The sequence below is a fragment of the Panthera pardus genome, unplaced genomic scaffold, assembly GCF_024362965.1.
Source record: "Panthera pardus isolate Hobbes unplaced genomic scaffold, ASM2436296v1 HiC_scaffold_24, whole genome shotgun sequence".
Taxonomy (NCBI): Eukaryota; Metazoa; Chordata; class Mammalia; order Carnivora; family Felidae; genus Panthera; species Panthera pardus.
Genome location: NW_026526810.1, coordinates 136,141,557 through 136,168,386, shown reverse-complemented (window position 1 = coordinate 136,168,386; position 26,830 = coordinate 136,141,557). Strand labels below are relative to the sequence as shown.

At 59.4% G+C, this 26,830-nt stretch overlaps 2 protein-coding genes and 1 long non-coding RNA gene across 5 annotated transcripts in view; 1 reads left to right on the top strand and 2 right to left on the bottom strand.

Moving 5' to 3' along the window:
* Positions 1–1,133: 1,133 nt before the first annotated feature.
* On the bottom strand, positions 1,134–5,387 carry LOC109274589 (uncharacterized). Its single transcript, XR_002083721.2, has 4 exons — positions 3,508–5,387; positions 2,854–3,012; positions 1,847–1,893; positions 1,134–1,390 (listed from the first exon to the last, which is right to left on the bottom strand). It is a non-coding gene; the product is annotated as an uncharacterized LOC109274589 (long non-coding RNA).
* Positions 5,388–5,606: 219 nt separating this feature from the next.
* On the top strand, positions 5,607–8,522 carry ANKRD9 (ankyrin repeat domain 9). The gene is given in 4 exon segments (XM_019462309.2): positions 5,607–5,852; positions 6,862–6,933; positions 7,395–7,894; positions 7,897–8,522. Coding segments are annotated over 2 exon segments (963 nt in total). The 5' UTR covers positions 5,607–5,852; positions 6,862–6,933; positions 7,395–7,459; the 3' UTR covers positions 8,425–8,522.
* Positions 8,523–15,644: 7,122 nt separating this feature from the next.
* Positions 15,645–26,830, bottom strand: part of TECPR2 (tectonin beta-propeller repeat containing 2) — a 104,758-nt gene continuing 93,572 nt past the window's right edge. For 2 of the 3 annotated variants that reach the window (XM_019462306.2, XM_053889833.1), the window contains 3 exons: positions 17,003–17,144; positions 16,429–16,578; positions 15,645–16,103 (listed from right to left, as the gene is read on the bottom strand). In XM_019462306.2, the coding sequence (XP_019317851.2) occupies positions 15,952–16,103; positions 16,429–16,578; positions 17,003–17,144 (444 nt within the window). In that variant the 3' untranslated portion in view covers positions 15,645–15,951. Of the gene's footprint in view, positions 16,104–16,428; positions 16,579–16,731; positions 17,145–26,830 lie in introns of those variants that run through there. The other variant, XM_053889834.1, reaches the window with a different exon arrangement.

Below are 26,830 nucleotides of genomic sequence, written 5' to 3'. Positions count from 1 at the left end.
CCTAACTCCTTCTCCACTTAGTCATCAGCATTTATGGGGCACCCACTGCCCTCCTGCAGGGGCAGGCGGGCCCCTCCCTGTGGTCTGACAGAGGAGAAGCCCCCAGGAGTGCAGGACAGTGAGGTAGGCACCCAAAGAGGCTGGGGTGGGGGGCTCCTTTAGTCAGGTGACACCTGAAATGGGTCCACATGGACTTCTGGGGACTGGCCATCCAGGCCAGAGGGAACAGCATGAGCAAGGGCTGGAGTTGGGACTGCAGCCTGGAGTGGGGTGGGCAGCCTGACCCGGGAGGTGGGCTGGAGCAGTGCAGACGGATGGGGTCAGAGTGGACACGGCCCTTGGGACTTGACTGATGACGCAAGAGGGTACAGGTGACTCCTCCCGGAAGCCTCTCCTGCCCACTCACGTCTGGTCCTCAGAACAGGCTCTAAGGGCCCGTTTGTTGGATAAACTACTGAGTGAAGCTGCTTAGAAGTGCTGGCTGACTGCCCGACTCCCCTGGCCAGGGATGGAGGGCCCCTGACCCACCACCCCAACCTGCATCTGAGGCCTCCCATTCTGTGAGTGGGAGAGACTTCTAGGAGGAGGGGGCCACAGCCTTCATCAGCCTGGAACTCATGAAACCAAAGCCTTCTCTTCTTGGGACAAGACAAAGCTTATAGGTTCCATCTCTGTGGGCAAAGCTCTGTCCCCTTGAGCCTCAGTTTCCCCGCCTACAAAGTGGGCTGATGATCCAACCTACCTTGCTGGGTAAGTCAATGAGATAATGGCCATGAGATAGCAGTTTGCCAAGGGAAACTGCCTCTCTAAAAACTTAGCTTGGGGCGCCTGGCTAGCCCAGCCTGTAGAGTGTGTGGCTCTTGACCTCAGGGTTGTGAGTTCAAGCCCCTCGTTGGGCTTAGAGGATATTTAAAGAAAATAAATAAATAAATAAATAAATAAATAAATAAAACTTACCTTAATTGCACAAATGATATCTGAATACGTGCCCCTCATGAAAGATTCAAACCACAAAGAAGGTCCAGAGAATAAGAACTAAAAGGGTCCCTTCCTCCTTCTTGCCGATTCTCTCCCCAAGAGACACTGCTGGCAATAGATCAATGTGTGGCTTCCAGCACTTTCCAAACAATAAGTATGCTTTTTCTTTTAACATTTTTGTGTTGAAATATTTACAAAGGAATCCTAACAGCTCAGTTTCGGAGGCTAACTCGGTGCCAGGCAGAGCTGTGTCCTATGAGAGCTCCATACCCCTCAGGACAGCTCTCTGTGGCAGATTCTCTCCACTTGACGAATGAGGAGCTCAGGCTCTTTGCTCTTGACTGTGGCTGCATGGTACTGACATGTGCATTAGTCATATGGTAGCCGTGTGATTAACCTTCGAAACCAGGACCTGTTGACAGAGAAGGCAACACTGATTATAATTATGCTGGTATGACAGCTACTGTCCCAGGTTAAGTAAAGAGTCAGGACTTTCTTAAGTGCTGGGCCCTGCCTCCAACCGGCCTGTGCCAAAGAGAGAATTTACCAGCTCATTTAATGTGAAAGCTCAAAATCCAGCATGGCCAGATCCAGAGATCCTACAAAGACCCAGGGATGCCATAGAAACTGTCTCCATGGGGATGGAGAGGGGAAGAGTGAAGTCTGGGGCATGTGAGGGAGTTGGTCCCTAGGCCCCAGGCTCACACAATCCTTTCCACAAGCCCGGCAGAAGAGCAGGGACCAGCTGCTGTGTGGCAGAAACCAGAGCTGGGAAGGAAGGGTACATCATGATTATTTTAGCCATTCCCTTTTGGACACTTAGGTGTTTTCCAGGTTTTCATTGTCAAAAATGCAGCAGGCATGCTACCTTCTTGTTACTTGGTAGTCACCTGTATTCTCTCCCAAGATTTGCCTCTGAAATAGACATAAGATATAAAATTAAGGCTAAATACTTTCATAAGGCTTTAAAGAAGTAAGCAAGTGAACAAAACCCACAGTAGTGGAACTTGTTAGCGTGTGGGCAAGTACTTATCTGGGATAAGATAGCTAACCAAAAGATTGCCAGACCCAAGTGACTTTGGAGTGCCCTCCCCACCTCTGCATGAGAGTGAAGACCTGATTCTTCACCCTGACAATATAGGCTGTTACTGGCCACTTCAGTTTTGGCCAGTAGGCGATACAAGAGGTTGTACCTTTGCTGAGTTCTTACAGAACTGAGTATCTTCATGTGTTTGTTGGCCAGTGTGTGAATTGCCTATTCATACTGCTTGCCCATTTTCCTCCTGGGTTAACCTTTCTCACTGGGTTGCAGGAGATCTTTACACATTCTGAATGTCACTCCTTTGCCATGTATGTTGGACTCTTTGGTTCCCATGGTATCACTCGTCTTCGCTTAGTTTTATCCTGTCTTTGGTCTGTACTGGCATCTCATGTTGAGCCTTGAAAGACTGGCTGGATGGGGCGGAGAGCTCTGTGGGCGACCTTGAACGCCAGGGCAGGTGGGGACAAGCCCAGCTGTCCAAGGGGAGAAGCCGGAGGGGGAGGAGCAAGCACCCATGGAACAGGCCCCTGGAGACTAGGTGGGCTTTGGCCCAGCACAGCTAGTTAAAGTCAGGAGAGGACCCAGGTGTGGTGGCGGCAGGGGGTGGGATCTCCCTATCTTCTTTCCTGGTCCTGGCCACTTCCCATACTTCCCTCTGCTTTCTCAAGGTCCTGGCCCTTGCCCAATCCTGCCCCTTGGAACAGCTTCCTTTTGAGATCTGAAAATCCACCTGACTCATTTCACAGATAAGAAACTGGAGCTCAGACAGGTGGAGTTATTCAGCCTATGGTCCCACAGTTGGTGAATAGCTGATTAGAAGCCAGCGTGCTTACGGGTGCCTGTGTGGCTCAGTGGGTGAAGTGGCTGGCTTCGGCTCAGGTCGTGATCTCGCGGTCTGTGAGTTTGAGCCCCACGTCGGGCTCTGTGCTGACAGCCTGGAGCCTGCTTCGGATTCTGTGTCTCCCTCTTTCTGCCCTTCCCCTGCTCGTACTCTGTCTCTCTCTCGAAAATCAATAAACATTAAAAACAAAAAAACAAAAAAACAACCAGCCAGCATGTTTGGCACCAACCTCCTCCCCCAGGGAGCACTCCCTACCTTCCTCCCTCTACCTGTAACACACACCCTGAATGGCTCTCCTCACTACCTGGGCACACCCAGATGCCTGTCCTGTGGGACAAGTTCTTCCAGGACAGAGGGGAGTGGGGCTTGGGTTGGGTTCCAGAGGAAACACTACAGTGTTAAAAGTCAAACCCCATACCAAGACAGCTGTGCTGGTGAGCACTCCCACTCCCTGCTGAGGGCATCCAGGACTGGGCAGGGTAGCCCCTCTCCACCCCGGGCCTCCGTCTCTTCATCTTCCATCCACTCCCCTCTGCCCCAGCCGCCCTCCACCCCCTCCAAGTCCATCCTCCCTTCCTGAGGAAAGCTGCCCCTCTGCACCCTGTTCGAACTGTTCCTGAAGCAGCCTTATGGGGCAGCCGAGCACCTGGCATTAAAAGGCTGACGTGGAGGGGCACGCCCTGTCCCTGCGTCCAGGCCCCAGCACGGTCCCCAAGTAGACATAGGCAGGATGTTCACAGCCAGAAGCTCTGCGAGACCACACGTGTGCCAGGCACGGGGGACAGCTCCCACCAGCAGAAGATGCCTCGGCAACCCAGAGCAGCATGTACCCCAGAGGGTGAGTCTGAAAGTAACCTTGGGAGGAGAGAGCAAGGCGCTGGCAGCGAGGGCTGATTGGTGCCATGACGGACAGTGTTACAATGTCAGCTGCCACCGTGGGAAAGACCCAGGGCTGGCAGGGGGTGGGCAGGATGGGCACACAGGCCTTCAGAGTTACCCACCTGTTATTTCTTAAACTGGACCGTGGTTCCCAGGCATTCATTATGATTATTTTCATATGCCTGAAATAATTCACTAACCAACTGACCTCCAAACCCTTTCTGCCATCACTTCCAAATCCTCAGGACAAACCCAAGCTACCTGCCCCAGGATTCAAGGACATACGCAGCTTGGCCCCTCCTGACTGATATCTCCAAACTTCTTCAGCCATTCCCAGACCTTTGCTCTGATGTTCCTCAGCGGGGAATGCCTTTCCTCTGCCCACCTGGTCTTTCTGGCTAATCATGTGCACGGGAAGCTTCTAAGTGGTGAAGATATGGGGTGAGACATGACTTTTTAGAAAGAGGCCTTTAGGAACCCCAGTGAAGAAGACAAATTGAAGGGAAAGGCAAGGAGGGCAGCCAGGGGTGGAGAGAGACTTGCCCTGAGGCCAGCTGCACACCCTGGCACCTGCGGCCGATGCCCTTACAACCTCACTCCACTGGTAGTCCTGGAGATGGCAGGAGGTCTCAACTCCAGCCCTGAAAAAGGATGAGGACGAGGAAGCAAGGGGCCCGAGCTCTGAGCCACAGGTAGTTCACCTCGGGCACCACTTCCCTAGGAAGCTCTCACTCCCAGGGTCTGGGGGCTCCAGAGGGCAAACAGTCAACCCCAGGATCTCCATTCACTTTGCCCCTCCCCCCATCATACTCAGAGACGTCCAGAATGGGAAAGCTGGGAGAAAATGCAGGGAAACTGAGGGCCTAGAGAGAGGAGCAGGGGAAAGCCTAGGCGAGGCAGGTGGATCCCACATTCCCGGGTCAATGACCTACTTTCTCTAAATCTGGTGGTCGCCCTGGACCCCAAGAGCTTCACTGCGGGCCTATGAGATCACACCCCCCCTAGGTGGGGCAGTGCTTCAGGTGGGGGCATCTGGTGGGGTCTCAGCATGACCTTGGGTGCCCGCATGTGGGGCACCCCAAACCTTGGACCCTTCGTGGGGCAGCTGGGGCCCAATCCACCACCATGTCTGAAGAAAAGTAGGCGAAGCACCTGGTTTCCCTTCTGGCTGCTCCTCACTTGGGAGGCCACCTCCCTGCGAGCCTCAATTTCCTGGCTGTGAATGGGGGGGGGGGGTCATAGTTTCCACCGCTACCGATTGTGAAAATGAAGTGAAATCAAGTATGTTTAGCACTGAGATTGGCACACAGTCCGCGCTCATTAATATCTGCCTGCATCCATTGGACCGTCCCCTGGGAACGTCAGCCTACAGCAGGGGCTCCGATGCCCCGACACTGGCCTGGCAGAACACAGTTGGGTCCCTTAGGAGGAGTCAGAGCTCCTGCCCTTTGACCCCTCCATGGACTGATGGGAAACAGCTCCGGAGGTCTCCCTCAAGGTCACAGAGGGTTACTGGGGAGGTGGAATCGGACTTCTGGGGTGACGAGGGAAGTCACACTCCAGGGAGCCGGAGCGCCTACGCGCGCGCCGGGACCCACCCCGCAAATCGGCCCAATCATCCTCCCGTTCCCGGGCCGCCGGGGGGCCTTTCCTCGCCCGCAGCTCGGGTTTCCGGGAGCCCCGCCCCGCATCGGCTTGTGCCAGCCCCGCCCCCCCGCGCGCCCGCAAGTTTCTCCCAACTTTTCCGCGGGTCTGGCCGGGCGCCCCGCCCACCGGCTGGTGACGTAACAATGGTGCAGCGTGGCGACCAATGGGCGGCGGCGGGGGCCGGCAGTGCGGGCCAATGGCTGCGGAGGACGGTCCCGCGGTCCTACCGGGCTCCGACCGCACTGCGCCGCCCGCCGCCCGCCCGCCGCCGGCGCCGCCGCCCAGCGATCCGGCCGCGGCGGCTCAGACCGCGGCTGCGGCGGGCGCGGGCGGCGGCGGCTTCCTCTCGCCCGCCCGTCTTGGGACCTTTGCCTGCGCGCCTACCCGCGGGGTAACAGCGCGCGCTTCGGCCCTCAGCGGGACGGGGACTGGGACGTCAGGCCCAAGGCCCTGCTGTCCCCCACGGTGAGTCCCCCGCCTACCCCCGGCCCGCTCGGCGCGCGGCCCCAGCCCCGGGTGCTCTCCCCTGGCCGCCGCCCCCTCGTGTCCCCTGGGCATATGCACACGCAGGTGCAGCCCTCGCTGCTCTGGCCACCGGTCGGCAAACACCCTGGCCTCGACCCCCGCGACCCGCGGCCGCCGGGAGGGGACGGGGAGGAGCTGGCGGGCGGCCCCGGGCGTACAGCCCTGCCTTCGGTGGCCCAACCCCCCCATTCACGGAGCCGCGGCTGTGACTCGCTGCCCAGTGACGTGGGGCGGCCCAACTTTACGTAACCCGCCTGGCGCCCCACGGGTATCCACACAGGGGTACATACACCTGGGACGCAGAGTCCCAGGCTTGGGCGGGGGGTGTTTCGGGCATGGTGCCCCCCAAAGAGCACTGCGGCTGTAGCCCACTCCCCAGAGTGTTCGTCTCTGTAACTTAGTTACCCAGTGTGTGTGGACGCGGCCTGTGCGCTGACCCAGGCCCCTTGTGACCAACAGCTTACCTTTGAGAGAAAGCAGTGGGGAGCTTGGACCACGGTCAGGGGTCAGAGACCAGGGCTCAGTTTGGGGCCGGGGGCTCAGCGAGCAAGGTCAGGCAGGGCTCAAGCTGGGCTCCCTGTGGGTTGGGGGCTCCCCTCTCCCCCCATTTCTGGAATGAGCCCAAAATGGGAGTCAGGAAATCTTGGTTCTAGGCTTGGCTGTACCATGACTTGCTGACTGACCTTGGACAAGCTTGTCTCTTGCTGGAAAATGGGATGACAGTACCTGCTTCATCTAGTAGTTGGGAAGATCAAGAGAAGTTGCAGACCTGGAGGGGATTTGCTGTAAAGCGTTGTGCACACCCGTTTCTAGGTTGATTTCATTGCGGCCTCCTCCCAGCAGCTAGGGTTGATGATATCCAGTAAACATCATGTTTGGGTGGAAGGCTCCACCCACCTCACCCAGCTGGGGCTCACAACTTCCATTTCTCCCACCCCCTTTTTTACAGATGAGGAAGTGGAGGCTCAGAGAAGGAGAGTGATATATGCTCAACGTCCTGTGATCAGAGTGCAGGAACCAGGTAGGTCTGGGTCTAGAACCCTGTCCCTGTCTGGGATGGGGGGAGGCCCTAGGGGCTCCCACCTGTGGTAAGGGGTCAGAGGATAGGGTCATGGTTAGGTGGAGCTTGGCTCAGCTGGAGAGGTGGGCTCCAACTTTCCTGCCCCCCAACCTGGTCTTTTCTGTTTGGGGTTGGATGCACCTGGTGGGCCTAGTCAGCCAGGTCAGCAGGTCTCTGGGCTGAAAGAGGTGGGGAGGCGGGTTTTCGGCGTGGCCTTGATGGCGGGTGGGGCTCTGAGGGGAGGGGGAACGGAAGGGCATCTCTAGCAGAGGTGCCGGAGAACAAGACACTTTAAGGGAGGGAGAGCAGAGGCAGCTAGATCAAGGATGTGGGAGGTGGGTCGGGACCTAGCAGAGAAGGGCCCCTCCTAAGCAGCAGGCAACCTCGAGCTTTGGAGCCTCACCGCGATCCCCTCCCCGCAGGTGCAGGTGGTCAGCTGCCGCCGGGCCCATGCCGTGAGGCCGGGAGGCAGGCGTCCGCCACCAGCATGCCGTGGGACGCGCGGCGGCCCGGGGGCGGCGCGGACGGCGGGCCGGAGGGCGCAGGCGCGGCGCGCTCACGGGCGCAGAAGCAGTGTCGCAAGTCGTCGTTCGCCTTCTACCAGGCCGTCCGCGACCTGCTGCCGGTGTGGCTGCTCGAGGACATGCGCGCCAGCGAGGCCTTCCACTGGGACGAGCGCGGCCGCGCCGCCGCTTACTCGCCCTCCGAGGCGCTGCTCTACGCGCTCGTGCACGACCACCAGGCGTACGCGCACTACCTGCTGGCCACGTTCCCGCGGCGCGCGCTCGCGCCACCCAGCGCCGGCTTCCGCTGCTGCGCGGCGCCCGGGCCGCACGTGGCGCTGGCCGTGCGCTACAACCGCGTGGGCATCCTGCGCCGCATCCTGCGCACCGTGCGCGACTTCCCGCCCGAGGAGCGCGGCGCGCGGTGCTCGACCGGCGCGGCTGCAGCCGCGTGGAGGGTGGTGGCACGGCGCTGCACGCGGCCTGCGAGCTGGCGCGCCCCGAGTGCCTCTTCCTGCTGCTTGGCCACGGCGCGTCACCCGGCCTGCGCGACGGCGGCGGCCTCACGCCTCTTGAGCTGCTGCTGCGCCAGCTGGGCCGCGACGCCGGGGCCCCCAATGCCGCCGCTGCCGCCGCCGGGGCACCCGCCTCTGCGCCCGGGGAGCCGCGCCAGCGCCGCCTGCTGCTGCTCGACCTGCTGGCGCTGTACACGCCCGCGGGCGCCGCCGGCCCTGCCCGCCGGGAGCTGCTGGGCGACCGGCCGCGCTGGCAGCGGCTGCTGGGCGAGGACAAGTTCCAGTGGCTGGCGGGCCTGGCGCCGCCCTCGCTCTTCGTGCGCGCCATGCAGGTGCTGGTCACCGCCATCTCGCCTGGACGCTTCCCCGAGGCCCTGGACGAGCTGCCGCTGCCGCCTTTCCTGCAGCCGCTGGACCTCACGGGCAAGGGCTAGACCTCGGCGGGGAGGCGGGGGGGGCCGGTCGTTGGATTTTTGGAAATACTATTTTTCAGAGCGTTGTACCCAGCACTTTACATATATTGATCTCTGTATAGGAGAACCTCTGCTTCGTATGTTGCACGTGCTGCAGGCTGGGCCTTGATGGTCAGGTGGGCCCCCGGCTGCGGGTTTCTGGGGTCCGGCTGAGCTCAGCTCCCCGCCTCCCTCCCTTTTTGCAAGGGTACAGGAGTCACGCGACTCCTAGAGCCAGGCCCTACCCTGTGCTCACTGTCCAGCCCGTGAAGCTTTCCATGTTGATGTAGAGCCTCCAGGACCAGGTGTCCCAGAGGGAGTGACAGCTGAGCTAGAATTGGGCAGGGGCTTTGGGTGTGGACCGACGTGCCTGAGCTGGGGACAGCATGTGCGAGGGCCTAGAGGCCAAGAGAGCAGGGCCTGTGAGGTTCTGGGAAAGAGGTCCTCTGTGCAGTTGGCATATAGGGCCTTGCGAACTCCCGTGTGGGGCAGAGGAGGACGGGAAGGCTTGCTGTGCTGGCGTGGGGGGAGGCGTGATCCAGACTGTGCTCCTGCTTCTCCCGCGTCCCCTCCTTGGATATCCTTGTGACACCTCCCTCCAGAACTGGTGTATCCAGGCCTGGGCTTGTCCGTCTTCCCTGATGAGTAGCAGGCACCAAGTCCCCCGCTCCTGCTTTCCTCTTCTCTGCCAGGAAGCCTCTGGTGCCTCAGGCCCCTGTTCCCCGCCTCCCTCCACCCTGTCTTCTGGTGGTGTTAGATGTGCCTTCCTCCGGGCCTGACCTGGGTCCGGCCCTTGGTGTGGGATCCCAGGTGTTCCCCTGGCCCAGTCCCCAGAGGGTGACTGGGTGGCTGTGGCTCCCAGTGGGGCAAGCGCTCTTGCCCCAGCTAATGGAGCTGGCTTCTGTAGGAAGGTTCTGAAGAAGATTGTTAACGGATGTGCCGCCATCCTTCAGGACAAATGGACTGATGGACAAGCCTGGTCCGTGCCCTAAGGAGCCTCGAGGCCAGGGAGGATGGCCAGGCCGTTCGGCCCCGGGGAGTTCCGCTGGGCTATGAAATCCAAGCTGCGTGGCTCGGGCTGGAGGGCCACGATGTCCTGCCAGGAGGAGACGGCTAAAGGTCTGCCGGATGGCGGGGAGGAGGGGAGAAGGGAGGGGTGCACAGCCCAGGGGCTGGTCCTAGATGGCAGGTGGGAGTGAGGGCTCCTCCCTTCCTGCTGTGTGTCCTGGGGGTCAGTTCAGTAGTTTCTCTGAAGGTTGACACTTGGGGGCAGTGGATACTAATATCTCTCCCAGCTCAGAACCGGGGGGCATCAGGAACCGCTGGCTCTAGGTGGGTCCCAGGTCCTCCCACCAGGGATGCCATTGTGGGGGAGAGTGCATTGCCTTTGGGGGTGCATGAACGTGGAGACTAGGGTGGCCCAGAGGAGCAGGTCGCAGTGGCTTCCGGGCGGTGGGCCTGTGGAGGCGTTGGGGGGATTCTTGGTGCCCGGATGCCCCAGCAGCTTCTAGAAGGCCTAGGCACCTGAAAGGGAACGGTTTGCAGCCTTCTCCCCCGTCTCCCCAGGCCCAGCTCCATCTTCTGTGGGGTGAGTCCTCCTGGGCCCCTCTTGCCTTACACACTATATTACGGCTGCCCTTTTGAGGTCCCTGGGCTAGGACTGGGATGAGGCAGAGGTGGGGGAGCTGCCTTGCCTCAGGACTCCCCGGGAGGCCATGGAAGGGGCACCCCACAGAACCCGTTGTCAGGCATGCAGGAGGCGCGACCTGGGCTCGTTCTCGAGTGGGTGGCGGGATCATCATGGGCCCTGCCGCCTGGGGGCCCAGCCTGAGCACGCGTGTTCAGGGGAAGTTCTGGGGCCCAGGTGGAGTGGTTTGCTTTGAAGGTGACCAGCAGGCAGCTCTTGGGACTGAGAGGCAGCTGTGGGGACCTTCTATCACTTGCGGGGTGACTTTGGGGCCCACCGGAGGCCCTTTATGCCCTGGAGGGCTGAGATGGCAGGAGGAGGGTATCCCAGGGCATTAGCCCTTGGTGTCCTCACCGTGGGTGGGTGGGACGGGGTCCGGGAGGGTAATGGAGTTCACACTGCTTGGAGCCGCAGGGAAGGCTGAGGGAGTCGAGGTCAGCCAGTGTCCCAGCCGTGTGGCAGCAGTGGGGCCTGATTGCCGGCACAGCTGCCCCTGTGACGCCGGGGACGCCTGGCTCGGGGCACGGCAGGCATCACTGAGCAGAGGCCCCAGAGAGGTGGTGCAGGGTGATAAGGAGAGACTCGGGGCTATCTGGTGGCCGCCGCTGGCCAGAGGGAGGGCAGGAGGCTGGGCAGGAAGTCCCTAGTGTTGGGCTTATCAGTCCCTGGGACCCTCCAGCCCCAGCAAGGACAGCCAGGTCGGTGGGGGCCATGTGCACCGAGTGCTGGGGAGGGCCAGAGTCCGTCAGGCCCCGCCCAGGTGTCCCTTGGCAGACGGGGACTCTGCTCTCGGTCTTGGCAGGTTGCCTTGATGGCTTCTCTGAAGCAACTGCTCTGCCCAGAACAAGGCCCACTTTTCTCTGGGGTGAAGCACACTGGTTCGTTTGGCCCACTCATTCCGGTCTAAGGAGGTTTGACTGTGGCCAGTACTGCCCCCGACCATGCCCACCCATCGGCCCAGTGACTCCCAATCTGGTGGAGCTCAGGGGCCAGAATCTTTACCCCAGACGCCTGCCAGGGAGGACAGAGGAGGCTGGGCCACGAACCGGAAAGGCACATCGTGGGACCGCCCTGCTGTCGGGGTGGGCTGGGGGAGGCGGCTGTGAAGGCAGTGAGGGCCTTGCTCTGCCCCTCCTCTGGCTGTGGGGACATGACTCCACGCAAGGGCCGTGCCACATGCGGACTCCATCCTGGTATTACCTCGATGCAGATTACTCTGGTGTCCCTTCCTCTCCATGCCTCACCAACTGTCAGCTACTGTACTGGGAAGAGTTTCCTGAATTCTCGCCAGTCCTGTTCAGAACAGGGATGCTTCCCGGGGAGCCGGGAAGGAAGGAAACCCTTGTGGTCAGGGACGGCCACATGCAGTGTTTGCACCTGTTCCCGCCCTGGCCCCACTGTGGTTGTGTCTTGCTACCTTTTCTTTTCTTTTTTTTAAAGGAAAGAGCTTCCCACTTATTTTAAGTTTATTTAGAGAGAGAGACAGGGAGAGAGAATCCCAAGCAGGCCTCACACTGTCAGCGAGGAGCCCGACGTGGGGCTCGAACTCACAAACTGCGAGATCATGACCTGAGCTGAAGTCGGACGCTTAACTGACAGCCACCCAGGATCCCCTTGTCCTACATTTTTAAATGGAGCATGACTGACAGACGATAGATGCACAGAGTTTATTTTTTCTTAAAAGATGAAAAGAGGCCTTTTCTTTTTTTTTTTTTTAAGTAGGCTCTACGCCCAACATGGGGCTTGAACTCACGACCTCGAGATCAAGAGTCTCATGCTCTTCCCGCCGAGCCGGCCAGGTGCCCTGAGACGCACAGACTTTAAATGTATAGTATGAGGAGTTCTGACAGATGTCTACACATGTAACCACCACCTTGATCAGGACAGAGGTGAAGACCGAGATTTCTGTCTTAAGTGATTTTTAAAAAGAATTTCTGCTTATAGAATTCACACTGGAGGCAGAGCACTGGGACTGCAGAGGAATCCAGGGCAGGGCCTGGCAGGGTTTCCTCACGGAAACATTGTCCTGCTCGCCCTCCATTGTCTGGCTGCCAAAAAAAGGGGCCAGCTGCCTGCCACCAGCCCGCCGACCAACCACTACGAGCATGTGGGTGTATTTTCTTCCAGTTTTTTCTATGCATGTATATAAATATGTTAAAATTATTTTCTATGCATATTTTTTACATACATGACGTCAGATCACTCAAATAATTAAGTACTTTTAAACTTACTGTAGTCTAAGCACTTTCCTATATTGTAAAATGCTTTGTAAACGACTTCTCAGGAGCCTTTGGTGTTTACTTGGTGATATTTGACTCAGCTAGTGTTGACAGCATAAGGAGTTAATGTTGGCACTTTTTAAAATGTGAATTTTATTTATTTTGAAATAAATAATACATTTACATGGCTTGAAATTCAAAAGATACAAACCCACCAAAGGTTAGAAGGGTGCGAATACCTGCGCATTGTATCATTTCCCTCTCCCTTCTCTCTCTCTCTCCCCCTGTGTATCTGCAACACCACGTTATTACACACAGAAGACCTGTGGCATCGATGTGGCCAAGCCCTGGCCCGTTTCCTCCGGGACACGTGCTTCTAGCAGCCACACAGGAGGCCGCGCTGGAAGCTGCCCCTGGAGGTCAGCAGTTCGCATCACGCAATGATAAAATGGCCTGTGGTATACACTTGCCCCCAGTTTAGGATTTGGTCCCGAGGACAGGATTCCGGAAGTGGAGTTTGTGGCTTCGTAAGTTTGAAGATTGCTCCGCGTGTGCCCCGCCTGGGTGCCAGGGGTTAAGCTAAGCGACACGCTTTCATCTGGGTCCGTACGAGAGCCATAGGTCCTCCAACTGGCGTGTACGAGTGTTTAAGGTACATCGTCATCGTCTGTGATGCCACAATTATTTCCCCTTTTAATCTTTTGTGGGGTTTTAAATTTATCACATTTTAATATTTTGAGGAAATCAAATCTGTATACTTCTCCTCTGTGGCTTTTCCCATCACTTTGGAGTCTAGAAAGCCTTTGCCATCCAGAAATTGGATACTGTTTTCCCCCTAGCTTTAAGATTCTTCAATCCATTTAATGGCTATTTTGTCCAGATAACGAGGCAGTGGTCCACATCAGCGGTGACCGCACCCGCCTGTCCCCTCTCCTACGACGTGCCCCCACCGTGCCAACTCCTGGCGGGCCTGGGCAGCTGTGTCCCTGGCCTGCCCTCCCACGCCACACTTACACCGCCTGCTGCTGTCATCGCTCTTGGCAGCCCCCACCTATTTCTTCCCCCGACAGTGAGGTGGCCTCATGAAGCACTGGTCTGGGGTTCCACAGAGCTGGGCTCCAATCCCAGTGGCCCCTGTGTGACCTCCAGCAAGTCAAGGAACCCGAGTGTCCCTGAGACTGACGGTATCTCTCTCAGGGGGCTCTGGTGGGACACGAAGCAGCTCAGGGGCCCCGGGCGCACATCTGGCAGTCGGGGACCCTTGTGGGCACAAACATTGTTCTGGGACTTCTTCCCTGCCTCCCTCCAGCAGAACACGCCAGGGAGGGTTCTGACAGCCTGACTTAAGCCCACCAGTTCCTTTGGAGAGGACTCCTGCCTTTGCACCACGTACTTAGTCTTCCATCGGGAGGGTCGGCCGTGTCTTCCTTCATTCAAGCTTCGTTTGACATCCGTGAAGCGTGACATTCCCTGACCCGAGTCCGACATTTCCTGTTCAGGTCTTTCCTGGCACACGATGTGTCCTGCTGCCGTTACGAACGTGCTCTCTTCCCACGTGCGGGCTCCCGGCAGCGCACTGCGGCTATTTGCTATTGTTTCTTGGATGGAGGCTCGGGAGCCCCTCCAGAGCCTGCCCACAGCAGCCCGGCCTCAGCGGGCCTCCGTGCGGAGACAGCCCCGCGCTCCGCCTCCCCTGAGGGTGTCCTTCCTAGGGGCTGCCGGGGGTACGTCTACCTCTGGAGCGACCGTTCGGTCAGGACGGCCGCCCCGGGGAACCCGGTGCGTATTTGCACACCAAGCAGGCCACGCGACGGCATCCGCCACGCTCTCCTGGCAGGGGGGCTGGGCTGGCGAACGCCGTCGGCAGATGCTTCGGGCACCCGTGGGCGGGTCACCCCCGTGAGCGCCCACCAGGGGTCCCTTCTCACGGCTCAAACACCAGACTCGACCACACTTGGAAAAAGTCTAGTTTATTGCACTGTCTCAAAGCACAACTAAAATTTAAACCGGAAAGAAAAAACCGTACAAAGCACTGAAGCTAAAAGTAGTTTCAAAGTATCAAACTAGACTCGGGTTTAATTGCACTAAAGTCCCGCGGGCTTAGGAGAGCTCTGCCATCTGAGAGGAGCCGGACAAGGCACAACAGACACACAGGAGCCGCGGCCAGCCTGGGCCGGCCTCTGCCGTCCCCAAACCTTTCCGTTTAAAATCAGGGTTCTATAAAAGTGAAGTGGGATCTGGGATTTCAGCATCCTGCCCTCGTTTACAGCTGGAACGCCTCCATCTTCGCGGCTGGCTGGTCCCGTCAGGGTCAGGGAACGTATTTTATCGCTCTTCACCTGTGGCCTGGGGCTCCCGGACACATTTGCTTAGTAGAAAACAGGCATCGAGTAACTGGGCCCTGGGCCAAAGGCAAGCTAAAAACAGCAGCGAGGCTGGAGGCCCGCTCCCGAGCTGGGTCTGGGAGGGGGTGGGGTGAGGGCTGGGGGGGGGGGGGGGGGGCGCACGGCCGGGCCCCAAGCCCCGTGGCCCAGCGGCCGGCGAGCAGAGGGGGCACTGTAGGCGGAGCCCAGGGACCCACGGCCGGCGCGGCCACGGTGGGCCCAGTTTGAACCTTCCGGGGTAATCAACCCGATGCCCGCCTCTGGGGGCCAGCCGGCAGGTCCCGTGACGGCCCCGCGCGTTGAGGACACGCGGAGGGGGACGCCCACTCTGTGTGACGCTGCAGCTGGGGACAGCGCGGGCTCAGGGAAACCACGCAAAGGAACGAAGGGCCCTTCTAGTGGTTTCAGAAAAGACGTTTCTCCTCTAAATTTGTCAGAGTTGATCTCAAATGAGGTATCTTATGCAGGTTTGTAATACAACGAACGAAAAAGGCAATAATTAGTAGACTCATCCCGTGAGGATGCTTCTGGTCTTTACGATACCCGCCAGCAGCATTAGTTAAATACTAGTCTAGAGACGTTTCTCGGTTACTAACGTGGCTGGGCTCCCCCACCTCCGGCCGCCCCTACCTGGGCCTCCGCTGCCTTGGAGACACGTGCACCTCTCACACCCAGTCTTGTCCACCGGCCTTTGTTGTTTGGGCTGAAGTGTGTTCTCCAGGAGGCGGCCGGGAGGGCGTGGGCGGCGTGCGTCTGCGCGTGCATGTGCGCGTGCCGCATCCGGGCACAGCCCAGCACCCCGCCTCTCAGACACGGCCCCGGTTCCCGAAGCGGGGCGTCCGGCGCGGAACGTGTGCCGGAGCCCACGTCCCCGTGGTGGCAACGAAGCGGTCGCCAGGCCACCCCCCCGCGGTCAGAGAGTGCCGACCTCCGGCTCCGTTTCGCCGGGGTTACCCACGCGGCCGTCCCCGCACTGGGCCCGGAGCGGCCGGAGGAGGCCAGAGCAAGAGCTCAGAGGCGCTGCCGCTCTGGCCACGGCTCCGGGCCGCTCGGCTGAGGCTGTGGGTTCTGGAACAAGACGGAAACAAACACGGACGAGAGCAAGCGTGGGCCGTCCGACCCGGCCCCACCTGGCTGGCCGAGAGCGAGCGCCACCACCGCACCGCGTCCGCTGCACGTGCCGGCTTCCTCCCTCCTGAGCCGCCCTGTCCCCGCTCCTTCAGATGACCTCCCACTCGTCCTCCAGGTCCTCCGGGTGGGGGGTGGGGGCGTGGCCGCCGTGGGCGCCGCGAGAGTGGCTGAAAGTCTTGGTCAGCCGCTGGAGGAGGTAGCCTGGGGGGCCCACTGCCCACAGCTCGTCCGACGAGGTCACTGCAGGGGACGAGAGCCGGCCACACGCTCGTCAGTTGGCGGGCCCGGGTAGGGGGCGCACGCGGAGAAGGGGCCGCTCCACCATCCCGACCCGTGCCTCGGTTTCCTCAGCTCGAAAACGGGTGGCCCAGCACCCTGTGCTCCTCCTGGGAGACTCTGGCCAGCCAGGGGCCAGGCGCCCTCCCTCTGGTGTGACCCCCGGCTCTCTGGAGAGCGAGCCCGGCGGGGGCAGCCTCTGGTGGAGCCCCTGCTGACACTGCCCACGGGAGCCTCGGACCCAGGGAGAGCCGCGCAGCCCCGAGTCCCGCGGAGCCCTGGCACCTGCCTGTGAAACACGTCACGTTTCCGGGAATCTTCTTCCAGTAGTCTCCGGCAGGGTTTTTGTCGGTGACGCCGTACCGCCGGGCAAGATCGCCGTTGGGGCAGCGGGCCCACACGGTCCTGGTGCTCAGGGCCAGCTGGCAGGCTTGCAGCCCTGCAGGCCAACAGCGTGTCCATCTGTCCGCATCCCTGCTGTGACAGGACAGACCGCCCCCTCCCACGAGGCTGCTCCCTCCCCCCACTGGGCCCCGTTGAGCAGGGTTGCCCCGCGGTGACCGTGCCCTGCGCCTGCCGAGGGAGAGCAGCCCCACCGGCAGAGCCCGCGAAGCTGCTGGGAGCCCGGGGCCACAGGACTGAAGGGTCCAGGCCGGGCGGAAACGATGCTCCCGGTGAGGACTCCGCGGTGAGGGGGGCTGGCTGGGTCCCTCAAACAAGGAATGTTCCGTTAGTGGCTTGCCGGTCACCTGCCTCAGCACAGCAGCGGAGAGGAGACAAAGTTGCTGCGTGGGGGACAGTCTGCTGGACGGACCAGGGGCCCGTGTGAGGGGACAGCCGGGACCCCCCTGCCTCGTCTCTACCTGGCACGTGCTCCCAGTCGGTCCCCACCGGCATCTCTTCGGTGATCCCCGCCCGGACGTGGACGTTCCACCTGCTGTCGAGTGCCCACAGCATCTGGTCGTTGGGGCTGGAGTGCAGGCTCACCAGCGTGACCCCAGCAGGCTGCAGGCAGGAAGGGGCTTTCCTCAGGGAAGGAGGCGGCGGGACGTGTTATTTTTGGAGTTGGGCCGGGAGGTTTGGAGCCTGACACGGGGCAGGAGGTGCAGGGGAAGCCGAGCGGACCCCGTCCTGCCTCCGAGCACGGCCTCACAGGGAGAGACGCCAGCTCCGCCACGGCAGGCGAGCCCACGCCGAGGGACCGCCCACCCGACCAGGAGCCCCAGCTCCTCAGCACAGCAGGTCCCGAGGGACAGAGAGGCAGGAGAAGGAAGGGCCGCAGGCAGCGCACACGGGGACCTGGGCTGGGACGGTGGCAACAGAAGAGCACCGTGTCGCCCCCGTCCACATCCCTGTCCGACAGCAGGTGACGCGGGGGAAGGAAGGCCAGCTCTGGGGAAACGCGTGCTGAAGGATCCGGGCCTGCGAGGGCCCTCCAAGTACGCGCGCTCGGGCACACGCGCACAGCTTCGTGCTCAGAGGTGAGGCGACCGTGGCAAAGTGCTCGCGGTGGCTAAATCTGGACTGAAGGGTCTATGGGACTTTATTGAAATATGCCTGCAGGGCTTCTCTTGGCCTGAAGATTTTTCAAGGTAAAAAGTTTAATTAAAAAAATTATAGAAACAAGAACACCAAAATACGCCATTGCTCCCGTGGGCACGACAGAGGTGCGTGGGGAGGAGGCCCCAGGATGGGCCCCAGGAGCTCCATCCAGGGGTGGGCGACCTGGGGAGGGGCGAGGTCTCCCCACTCCCTCTGAGCCCTTGCTTCCGCTCTGCTTTTTGTCCGGATGGGACACGAGGAGGGCGAGGTTGACGGTGACACAGCTGCTGTAAGCGTCCCAGGAAATGGGGACTGGCAGGCAAGGCCAGTGTCCCTGTCCCCTCACCCCTGCCGCTCTGACGTGGGAAGATGAGACCCTTCTCGTCAGGCTCTCTTAAGGTCACACTAGACACTGGGTCGAGAGCCGGCACAGGCCCGGCCCTCGGTGGCCTCATGACCAGTGTCAGCTGAGAACAGGCCATCATTTAATCCCTGCTGTCTCTTCTGTAAGCCCCATGCCTGCTAAGGGCCCATCCAGAGCCACCCACCTGGCCTGGTCCAGGCGCAGCCCTGGGTCCTGACGAGCGACAGGAGGGCTCCTCTTGGCGCCAGCTGTCCTCTGATGTGTCCCCTAGGCAGTGATGTCCCTGGCCTAGCTGGTTTCTCGTCCGAGTAGACACGATGCCGGCCTGCCCTACCCCTCGGTCAACCTGTGTCCATATGCCACATCGCCTGGTCCCTTGTCCACTTTTCATGGGACAAGAGTAAGCCCCCTCAGCGTCCTGCTTGCCACCCACTGACCTGCTCTGGTTCGTCCCGGGGCCGCCCACCCCTCAGCTAGATGCCTCTCTGCCTGTGAGGACACAGCTGTCTGTAGGGTCCCAGCCTCTGATCACTGGTGAGGACCAAACCCTAGGTCTGGCTGTTGTCCCCCTACCGACCCGACACTGCCCATTTTCCTGGACCTCTTGGTGGTCCCTACTCTCTCCCTTGGTCTTAAGCCTGCCTTCCTGGTCAGCCTCGACTGGAACCGAATCACTGACCCAGGGGACACTCACAGCCTCTTCTGCTTTGTGCTTCCCCGCTCCTGGCTGTGGTGACCCCACTATGCCTCACGCCCAAGCCTCACCCACACGGTGGGCCTCCCGCTGTCACGCTGACATCACATAGCTGCCAATCCAGCGGGCAGGCGCCCTTGGGGCATGTGGGCAGAGGGGGCTCGCCTTGCTCCCCTTGCCCCATCGAGGTGGTCGGGGGGCTCCGGGCCTCTGCCATCACTCACCACCCTGCCGTACTTCTCGGCTCCCACAGCTCTGGGCAGGAACTTCCTAACCCCTGGATTAAGGAATGGATGAAACACCGTCCAAAGACGCAGGGGCACCAGGTCCCCAGTGGCTCAGCTCCTGGGAGGCCAGGGACACACGGAGGACGGCAAAGAGGGGGGCACAGCAGCCACTCTCTAGAGAGCCACCTGCCACCGGGAGCCCTGGCACCTGCCCTGCCTGCTGCTGGGCCCCTGGGAGAACACCCAGGGCTTGCAGAATTGGGGGCCCTGCAGCTGCTGTGGGCACGCTTCGAGAGACGGGGAACCTCCCACCTCCCCTCAACCGGGACCCGACTCTGGCCACTCCAGACTCTCTCACATGGAGCCCACAGGCGCACGAACAACCACTCGCTCCAGCCTTGCACCAGGGGCCATCTGTCCACTGGGAGCGTTCAGGGAGAACGGGCATTAGTCGTAAGACTCCTATCAGCAAAGGGCTCCCTCCTCGGCCGCATGCGAGGGAACCCTGGCTCAGCTCGTCAGGCCTGAGGACACGGGCCTGGGGAATCTCGGGTAGCAGGGCAGACTGGGCTGACTGTGCAGGGGAAGGGAATCAGGCAGGAAACATAAAAGGCTCTGGAGGCTAGTTTCAGATAAGGACAGGTGCTATCAAGAAGTAGAAGGCACAGAGGTGCCTGGGTGGCTCAGCCAGTTAAGCATGTGACATCAGCTCAGGTCTGATCTCATGGTTCATGAGTTTGAGCCCCGAGTCGGGCTCTGTGCTGACAGCTCGGAGCCCGGAGTCGGCTTCAGATTCTGTTTCCTTCTCTGTCTGCCCCTCCCCAGCTTGCGCTCTGTTTCTCTCTCTCTCAAAAATAAACATTAAAAAAAATTTTTTTTAAACTTTCCCTCTTAAAAAAAAAAAAAAAAGAAGAAGAAGTAAAAGGAGCACTGTGATGGGGGAGGTGGCCAGGTAAGGAGGTAGCCTGAAGGTCACACAGAAGCTGAGGGGCAAGGGGCCAGCATGTGAGGCTCGGGGCGGGGGGGGGGGGGAGGGTGGTTTGTGCAATTTACTCTACAAGCTTTTAGTGACTGTGCTAACCAAACCCGTCCCTGCAGCAGGCCAGGTGGCCGAGACGTCACTGGGCAGACACAACCCCAGACAGTCACCAGCATAAATACGAGAGGTACGTAAAACCCTGAGTCACCTCCAAACGCCAAGCCCGAGATGCACGGGTGAGCTGAGAGGGACCCCCCCCCCCCATTTCCCGTGCCCACTGGAAAGCCAGGAGGGGCTGGCGGGGCTGTGAGCTGGTGCTGGACCCCCGGGACCACACACAATGCCACAGAGCGTGCCCAGGCCTGCCCTGCTCCGGGCTCTGTGCGTACCAGAGTCCAGTGCGCTTGGGCATTTATACCAGGTTACCCCCGCCCCCCGGGCAGCACAGACACCTGTCTGCTCAGCGTGGTTGGATCCACATTGGTTTTGCCATGAAACCCCCTTTTACCTACAACATCTATTTCCATCCCATGATCTGGGCTTCCCTTTGGGAAGTGTTGCTCTAGGCCAAGCCCCATCCCGCCCCCATTCTACGGAGAACGAAGGCACTCCAGGGAGGGGAGGGAGAGGCAGGGGCCAAGCAGAGGGAACAGGACTGTGTCCTCATAGCATTTGTAGAGGCACCGCACACAGCCCCACCCACGTCCCGAGTCGTGGCCCCACTGAGACACAGGGTCTGTCCCCTCTCCTGGAATCTGGCCTGTGACTTCTTTAACCAATAAGACATGGCAGAAGCAACTCGACGGCAGGTCTGAACCTGGGGTCCGGGAGCAGCGACCTAGTGGCTCTTCCCACAAGAGCCCCGCGGCGTGAGAAGCGGGCTATGCAGAAGACGCACAGAGGCGGAGGCGAGCACGGGCCCCCCAGGCCCAGCCCTGGGGGCGCCCAGAGGAGCTGTCCCCGCAGACCGCCTGCTTCTGAGGCGTAACAATAATAAACGACTGTTTAAAGCCCCTGACTTTTGGGGTGGTGTCTGTGGACAAGCAGAACGGAAGACAGAGAAGGCTGTGATGGGCCAGGGAACACGGAAGAAAGAAGTGGGGTGTCACGACGGGGAAAGAACAGAGAGGGTGGGTGGAGAGGCCCCCGGGAAAGAGGCAGGAGGGCGAGGACAAGGAGAAAGGCCACGCGAAGGCCAGGCTTTGCATCGTCTCTCCCTCCGACTCGGGCTCTGCGATCTCTCACACGTCTTTGGGGGGCCCTCAGCTCCCCCTGCTCCAGGGCCTGGCCGTCGACAGCTCTCCCTCCTGCCTCTACCCTGCGCCCGCACCCACCCTGTCCATCCTTCTGGGGTCCGGCGGGCCCGCCTGCCTTCCTGCACTTCTCCCACAGAATGCACTGGGGGTTCCCCTCGTGGCCCAGGCTCAGCCTGAGTCCGCACCCCTCTGCGCCCCGTCACCACCCCCTTCCCGCCCACTCCCTCCGCACACCCTCCTTCACCCGGCAAGCCCTGAGCCTCACAGCCCGGCCTGGTGACGTCCACCTGCCTGAAGGTGCGCGCTGCTCCCTGCCTGCCGCTGAAACGCCATCCGAGCCAAGCTCTTGGCTTGCTCTCATCCAATAAAGGGACAACTTTTTATCGAAGGACCATGCGCACCCAAAAAAGCACACAAATCCTAAGTGTGTAGCTCGATGGGTTTTCATAATCTGAGCGCAGCCAGGTAACCACACCCAGATCTGGAAGCAGAACACGAGTCTGAGTGTCTACCCAGTCGCCACCCTCCCTGCTCTGCAGACCCCACGCGGGACTTGAACCTCCCATGGAGCAGGTGGCTCAGAAGCTGCATGTGAAAAAGGTAATGGCACTCCCCAGCTGGCCGTCCCCCACCCCCCGAAGCTGGAGGCCTTCCCACAGGGCAGCCCAGGGAGGCCATGGGGAGAGGGAGGGACGTAGGCCAGTTCTCAAGGGCAGAGGAGCATAAGTGGGCAGAATAAAGCACACACGGATGCCGGGACCTGCACATTCAAAGAGGAAGAGGAAGGGCAGCCCATCCCTATGCACATACCCTGTGAAGTCAACCATCCTGCAGCATTTCCCACACGGGGTCCCACGGAACACCCCGCCACCCCCGCCGGATGCTCATGCTGCCTGAGGTCTCGGATCAGCTGTCTCCTGCACACCTCCATCTGGGGCCACACAGTCATTTGTTCCAAAAACAGCACCTTCAGTGCACCGGGCCCTGTGCTAGGCACTGGGGAAACCTCAAGTGCAGACAAATTACACACCCCTGGCCCCAGGAGCTTCCATTTTACTAGGAGGGCTGGGCAAGGCATAACTCACCAATGCAGTAACAGAGGGGGTGGCGAGGAGAGCCCTGGGGCGTGAGGGGTGGGTGACCAGGAAGGTTCCCTGAGCCGGTCACCCCAGGAAGGCGGGCCAGGCAGGCCCGGCAAGCGCAGAGCCTGGAGGGGAGCAGGAGGTGAGGTGGCTGGAGTCCAGGGACGGAGCAGGAAGAGGTCAGAGGGCGTCAGGGCCGCGGGCTGAGGGAGGAAGTGGACTTTGTGCTGAGTGAGGTGAGAAGCCACTAGAAAGTTCGGAAAACGGGAGTAACGTGAGGTGACCCTGGCTGACCTGGAACCCGGGTGAGAGATGGCTGGGCCCGGGGACGGTGGTGGGGGCCTCAGAGCAGGCCTGGAAGGCACAGGCCACAGAGTCTGCTGGAGGACGGGCTGTGTCATGCCGGGACGGGGCCGCTCCGCTTATCTGGACCCCGTCAGAGCAGGATCGGGGCCACCGTGCGTTGATAAACATAAACATGAACACACGCGGCTGCTGAGTCAGAGACAGAAGACAGGGAGAGGCCTCGAGTGAAAGAAGCCGACGGCCCTTTCCCAGAGAGGAAAGCAAAGGCTTGAGACGCTGGCGGGATGGGGGGACGGCCCGCGGGCCGCTGAGCGCGAGCGCCTGCGAGGGCCGCACGGACAAGCAGGACAAGCAGGACGCGTGCTAGTGCACATCCCTGGGACGAAAGAAAATGACTTCACTCTCTCTGGGGGAGATGGTTTCGGACAGGTAGTTCCCAGTGGGAACCAGTGCAGGGTCCCGGGAGCTGGGGCTCCCGTGTCTTCCCGCCCAACGAGCCATAGCCCGCTCCCCTGCGGCTGGCCCACGGCGTCTCGCCTCGTCACCCACTTCAGCAGGCTCCCTGGACCTTTGCCGGATTTACTTTATGGGCTCAGTTTTTTTTTTTTTTTTTTTTTTTTTTTAAGTAATTGTTACCTTTGGGTTTGTTCTTTTTTTTTTTTAATTTTTAAATATTTATTTTTTTGGGGGGGGGGAGAGAGAGAGAGAGAGAGAGAGAGAGGGAGAGGGGATGAGCGGGGGAGGGGCAGAGAGAGAAGGAGACACAGAATCCAAAGCAGGCTCCAGGCTCTGAGCCGTCAGCACAGAGCCCGATGCGGGGCTGGAACTCATGAACCATGAGATCATGACCTGAGCTGAAGTTGCTTAACCACCTGAGCCACCCAGGCGCCCCAGGTTTGTTCGTTTGCTGACTGTTTCAATCTTTTTAAATTGAAGTATAATTAACATACTGACAATGTCACATTAGTTTCAGGTGCACAGCATACTGATTCAACAACTCCATACACCCCCCAGTGCTCCCGACGCCAAGTACAGTCACCATCTGTCACCAAACAGCACAATTACAACATTGTCGACTATACTCCCTATGCTGTGCTTTTCGTCTCTGAGACTTATACTGTTCATTTCTTTGAAAAGTACTGATGAAAGCAGGGTGCCCACACCCGGGTGGCTGGAGTGCGTGCCTCTTGGGCCTTCCTCTCGAGGCTTCTGGCTGTGCCTGGGCCCTCGGGTTCACTGGCTGCGTCGCCGTGAGAGGGACTCACAGCACCTTCCGGTCAGCACCACAAAGTCCGGGACTAAGTGAGCCCGCGCCCGTGATTGGACAAAACCGAGCACACGGGAGGCTTTCGGACAGAGTGGGCATTGCTCAGGGCCCCTGCCACCACCCAGTGAAGAAAACAAACTCCCAACCACTAGGCCATACCCTCCCACAGGCTCCTTAGAGAGACGCGGAAAACAAGTAAAAAGGACTTGTAAAAAGCGATTGAGGACATTTGTTAATACTTTGATATATTTTTAGCTTTTTTCCCCATGTAAAGCATTTTAAAAAAGTTTTTTCAACGTTTATTTATTATTGAGAGACAGAGAGAGACAGAGCATGAGCAGGGGAGGGGGAGACACAGAATCCGAAGCAGGCTCCAGGTTCCAGGCTGTCAAGCATGGAGCCCGAAGCGGGGCTGGAACTCACAAACCACGAGATCATGACCTAAGCTGAAGTTGGACGCTCAACCGACTGAGCCACCCAGGCGCCCCTAGCTCTTTATTTTAAAGAAAAATCTGGCTTATGTCATTTTGTGTTCTGCTTTTGGCTCAGTTCACAATATAAGATGCCTTTCCCCAGGGCCACCACAGCTGTGACTCCCACAGCCGTCACCCAGGGCGGGGGGTGGGGGGGGGTGCTTCTTGAAAACCAAGGCTGAACATCACTGAGGTGCTCTCAGGAGCATCTGTAACTGAGTCCTTCTGGTGCCCAGTCTGGGTGGGGGTGGGGGTGGGGATGAGGGCTCCAGGGAAACTTCTGTAACTGCCAGGATGATAAAGAAGTGGTCAGCAGGAAGGGCTGGGCACTGGTATTAAGCATGACTCAGGGATCAGGAGAAATACAGAGTGAGGTCATTAGCAGTCCCCAGAGACCTGGGCGGGGGGGGGGGGGGGTGAGGGGGGGGGGACCGGGAGTGGCCTGGGGCCGTAGAACCAGACTGCAAAGGGGTACGAAGTGAGAAGAGGACTAAGCCTGTGACAGAGGGCCTGGAAGGCACAGGAGGAAGCAGAGGGCAGCGGAGAGGGCTGCTGAGCCTCCAGGAGGGGAAGGAAGAGGGGATGAGGAAGACCAAGTGATGTCCTGGAGTCACTGGAGGAGGGGGAGGGCTCAGGGTCTGGGCCCAGTGCAATCCTGAGGCTCCTCAGTGGAGGACCTCTTCCTTTAGCACGGGCCTGGTCACAGGGAGGGAGGGGACCATGCGGAAGAACCGTCAGGCCCCCATCCCCCCCAGCCGCACGGGCCCCCACCATCCTCTATGACACTGGGGCCGTGGCCCTGACAAGGTACACGTTTTTTTCCTGAAGGACGAACAGAAGAATGTCTGTTGAAGTGGACAGAAAGGAGGTTCTGGAAACTCACTAATCGGCACTGGCCAGCCTGCTAGCCAGGCACTCAGCCCCCTACCCATCCATCTAACCCATCATCCACCTATCATCACGCACCCACCTAGCCCTCATGTCTCCGCCACACTCGTGCCAATCACCAGCCCACTCACCACCCAGCCTCCACCCAGCCTCCAGCGGAGATTCGCCCGGACATATCTACCACGTGCCAGGCACTGTGCTTGGTGCTAGGGATTAATTTTCTTGGCTCCAGGATATTAAAGTCTGGTGAGAGACACATCAGTAACCAAACAGTCCCACAAAAACACATAAGACCGCAACCGTGAGGGGTTCTGAGAATATACGACGTGGTCAGGCGGAGGCCACGAGGGCAGGGGAGAGCGTGCCCGGCGGAGTGAGAGCACAGGGAAGGAAGGCGCGAGGGGGCGGACGCTGGACCAGGCGGCTGGAGTCGGAAAGGCGGGGCGGCACCACACAGGGCCGGTCTCACAAATTGCAGGGAGGTCTGCTGGCACCCGGGGCTCGCAGACTGAAGGTGTTCGGAGAGAGAAGACAGAAGATGTGCCTGCGGGCAGATGGTAAGAAATAAGACGCACCTACAAAAGTTTTCTCAGCTGCACGGAGGACTCCAAGGAGGGCACAGCATCCTGGCCTCTTCGCGAGAAGGGCGAAGGTGGGGGCAGGACGGAAAAGACAGGCGCCTGCCTAGGGTGACACGGGCAGCAGAGGGTTCCACAGATGTCGCCTGCCCTCTGCCACCACTCTGAGAGCTCCTGAATACGGCCCGAGACATGCGGTTTCACAAAAGGCAACCGGAACGAGCCCCAACAACCCTCCTCCCCGTGGGAGAGCAGGACCAAAATGCCAGGATGGGGGTGAACAGGAAGCGGCACAGGCCATTTTGAAACCAGGAAACTTGTTTCTGCTGAACCCAAGTCCTCCAGAGGGAAGGTGAGAAAGGCCAGGCCTCGTGGTTCTTAAACCTTACAGTCTCCAGGATTTGTGTGTGGGGCTTATTAAACGGCACATTCCTTACTACTCAGCCATAAAAAAGAATGAAATCTTGCCATTTGCAACGACATGGATGGAGCTGGAGAGCATTATGCTGAGCAAAATAAGTCAGAGAAAGACATATGATCTCACTCGTGTGTGGAATTTAAGGAGCAAAACAAATGAGTAAAGGGGGGAAAAAAGAGAGGCAAACCAAGAAACAGACTCTCAACTACAGAGAACACACTGATGGTTACCAGAGGGGAGGGGGGGATGGGTGAAACGGGATGGGGGTGAAGGAGGGCACCTGTGACGAGCCCTGGGTGACGCATGGAAGTGTGCCGAATCACAATATTGTACACGTGAAACTAGTATAACGTTGTATGTTAACTATACTGGAATTAAAACTAAAACTTAATAAAACGAATGAATAAATGAATGAACGAACAAATAAACAAATGTCATGTTCCTGGGCTTGGGGCCAGCCTTTCCGCATGAGACCTTGGGTCTAGGGCTCAGAAATGACCTTAAAAAAAAATGTTTTTTAAATGTTTATTCATTTTTGAGAGACAGAGAGAGACAGAGCTTGAGTGGGGGAGGGGCAGAGAGAGAGGGAGACACAGAATCGGAAGCAGGCTCCAGGC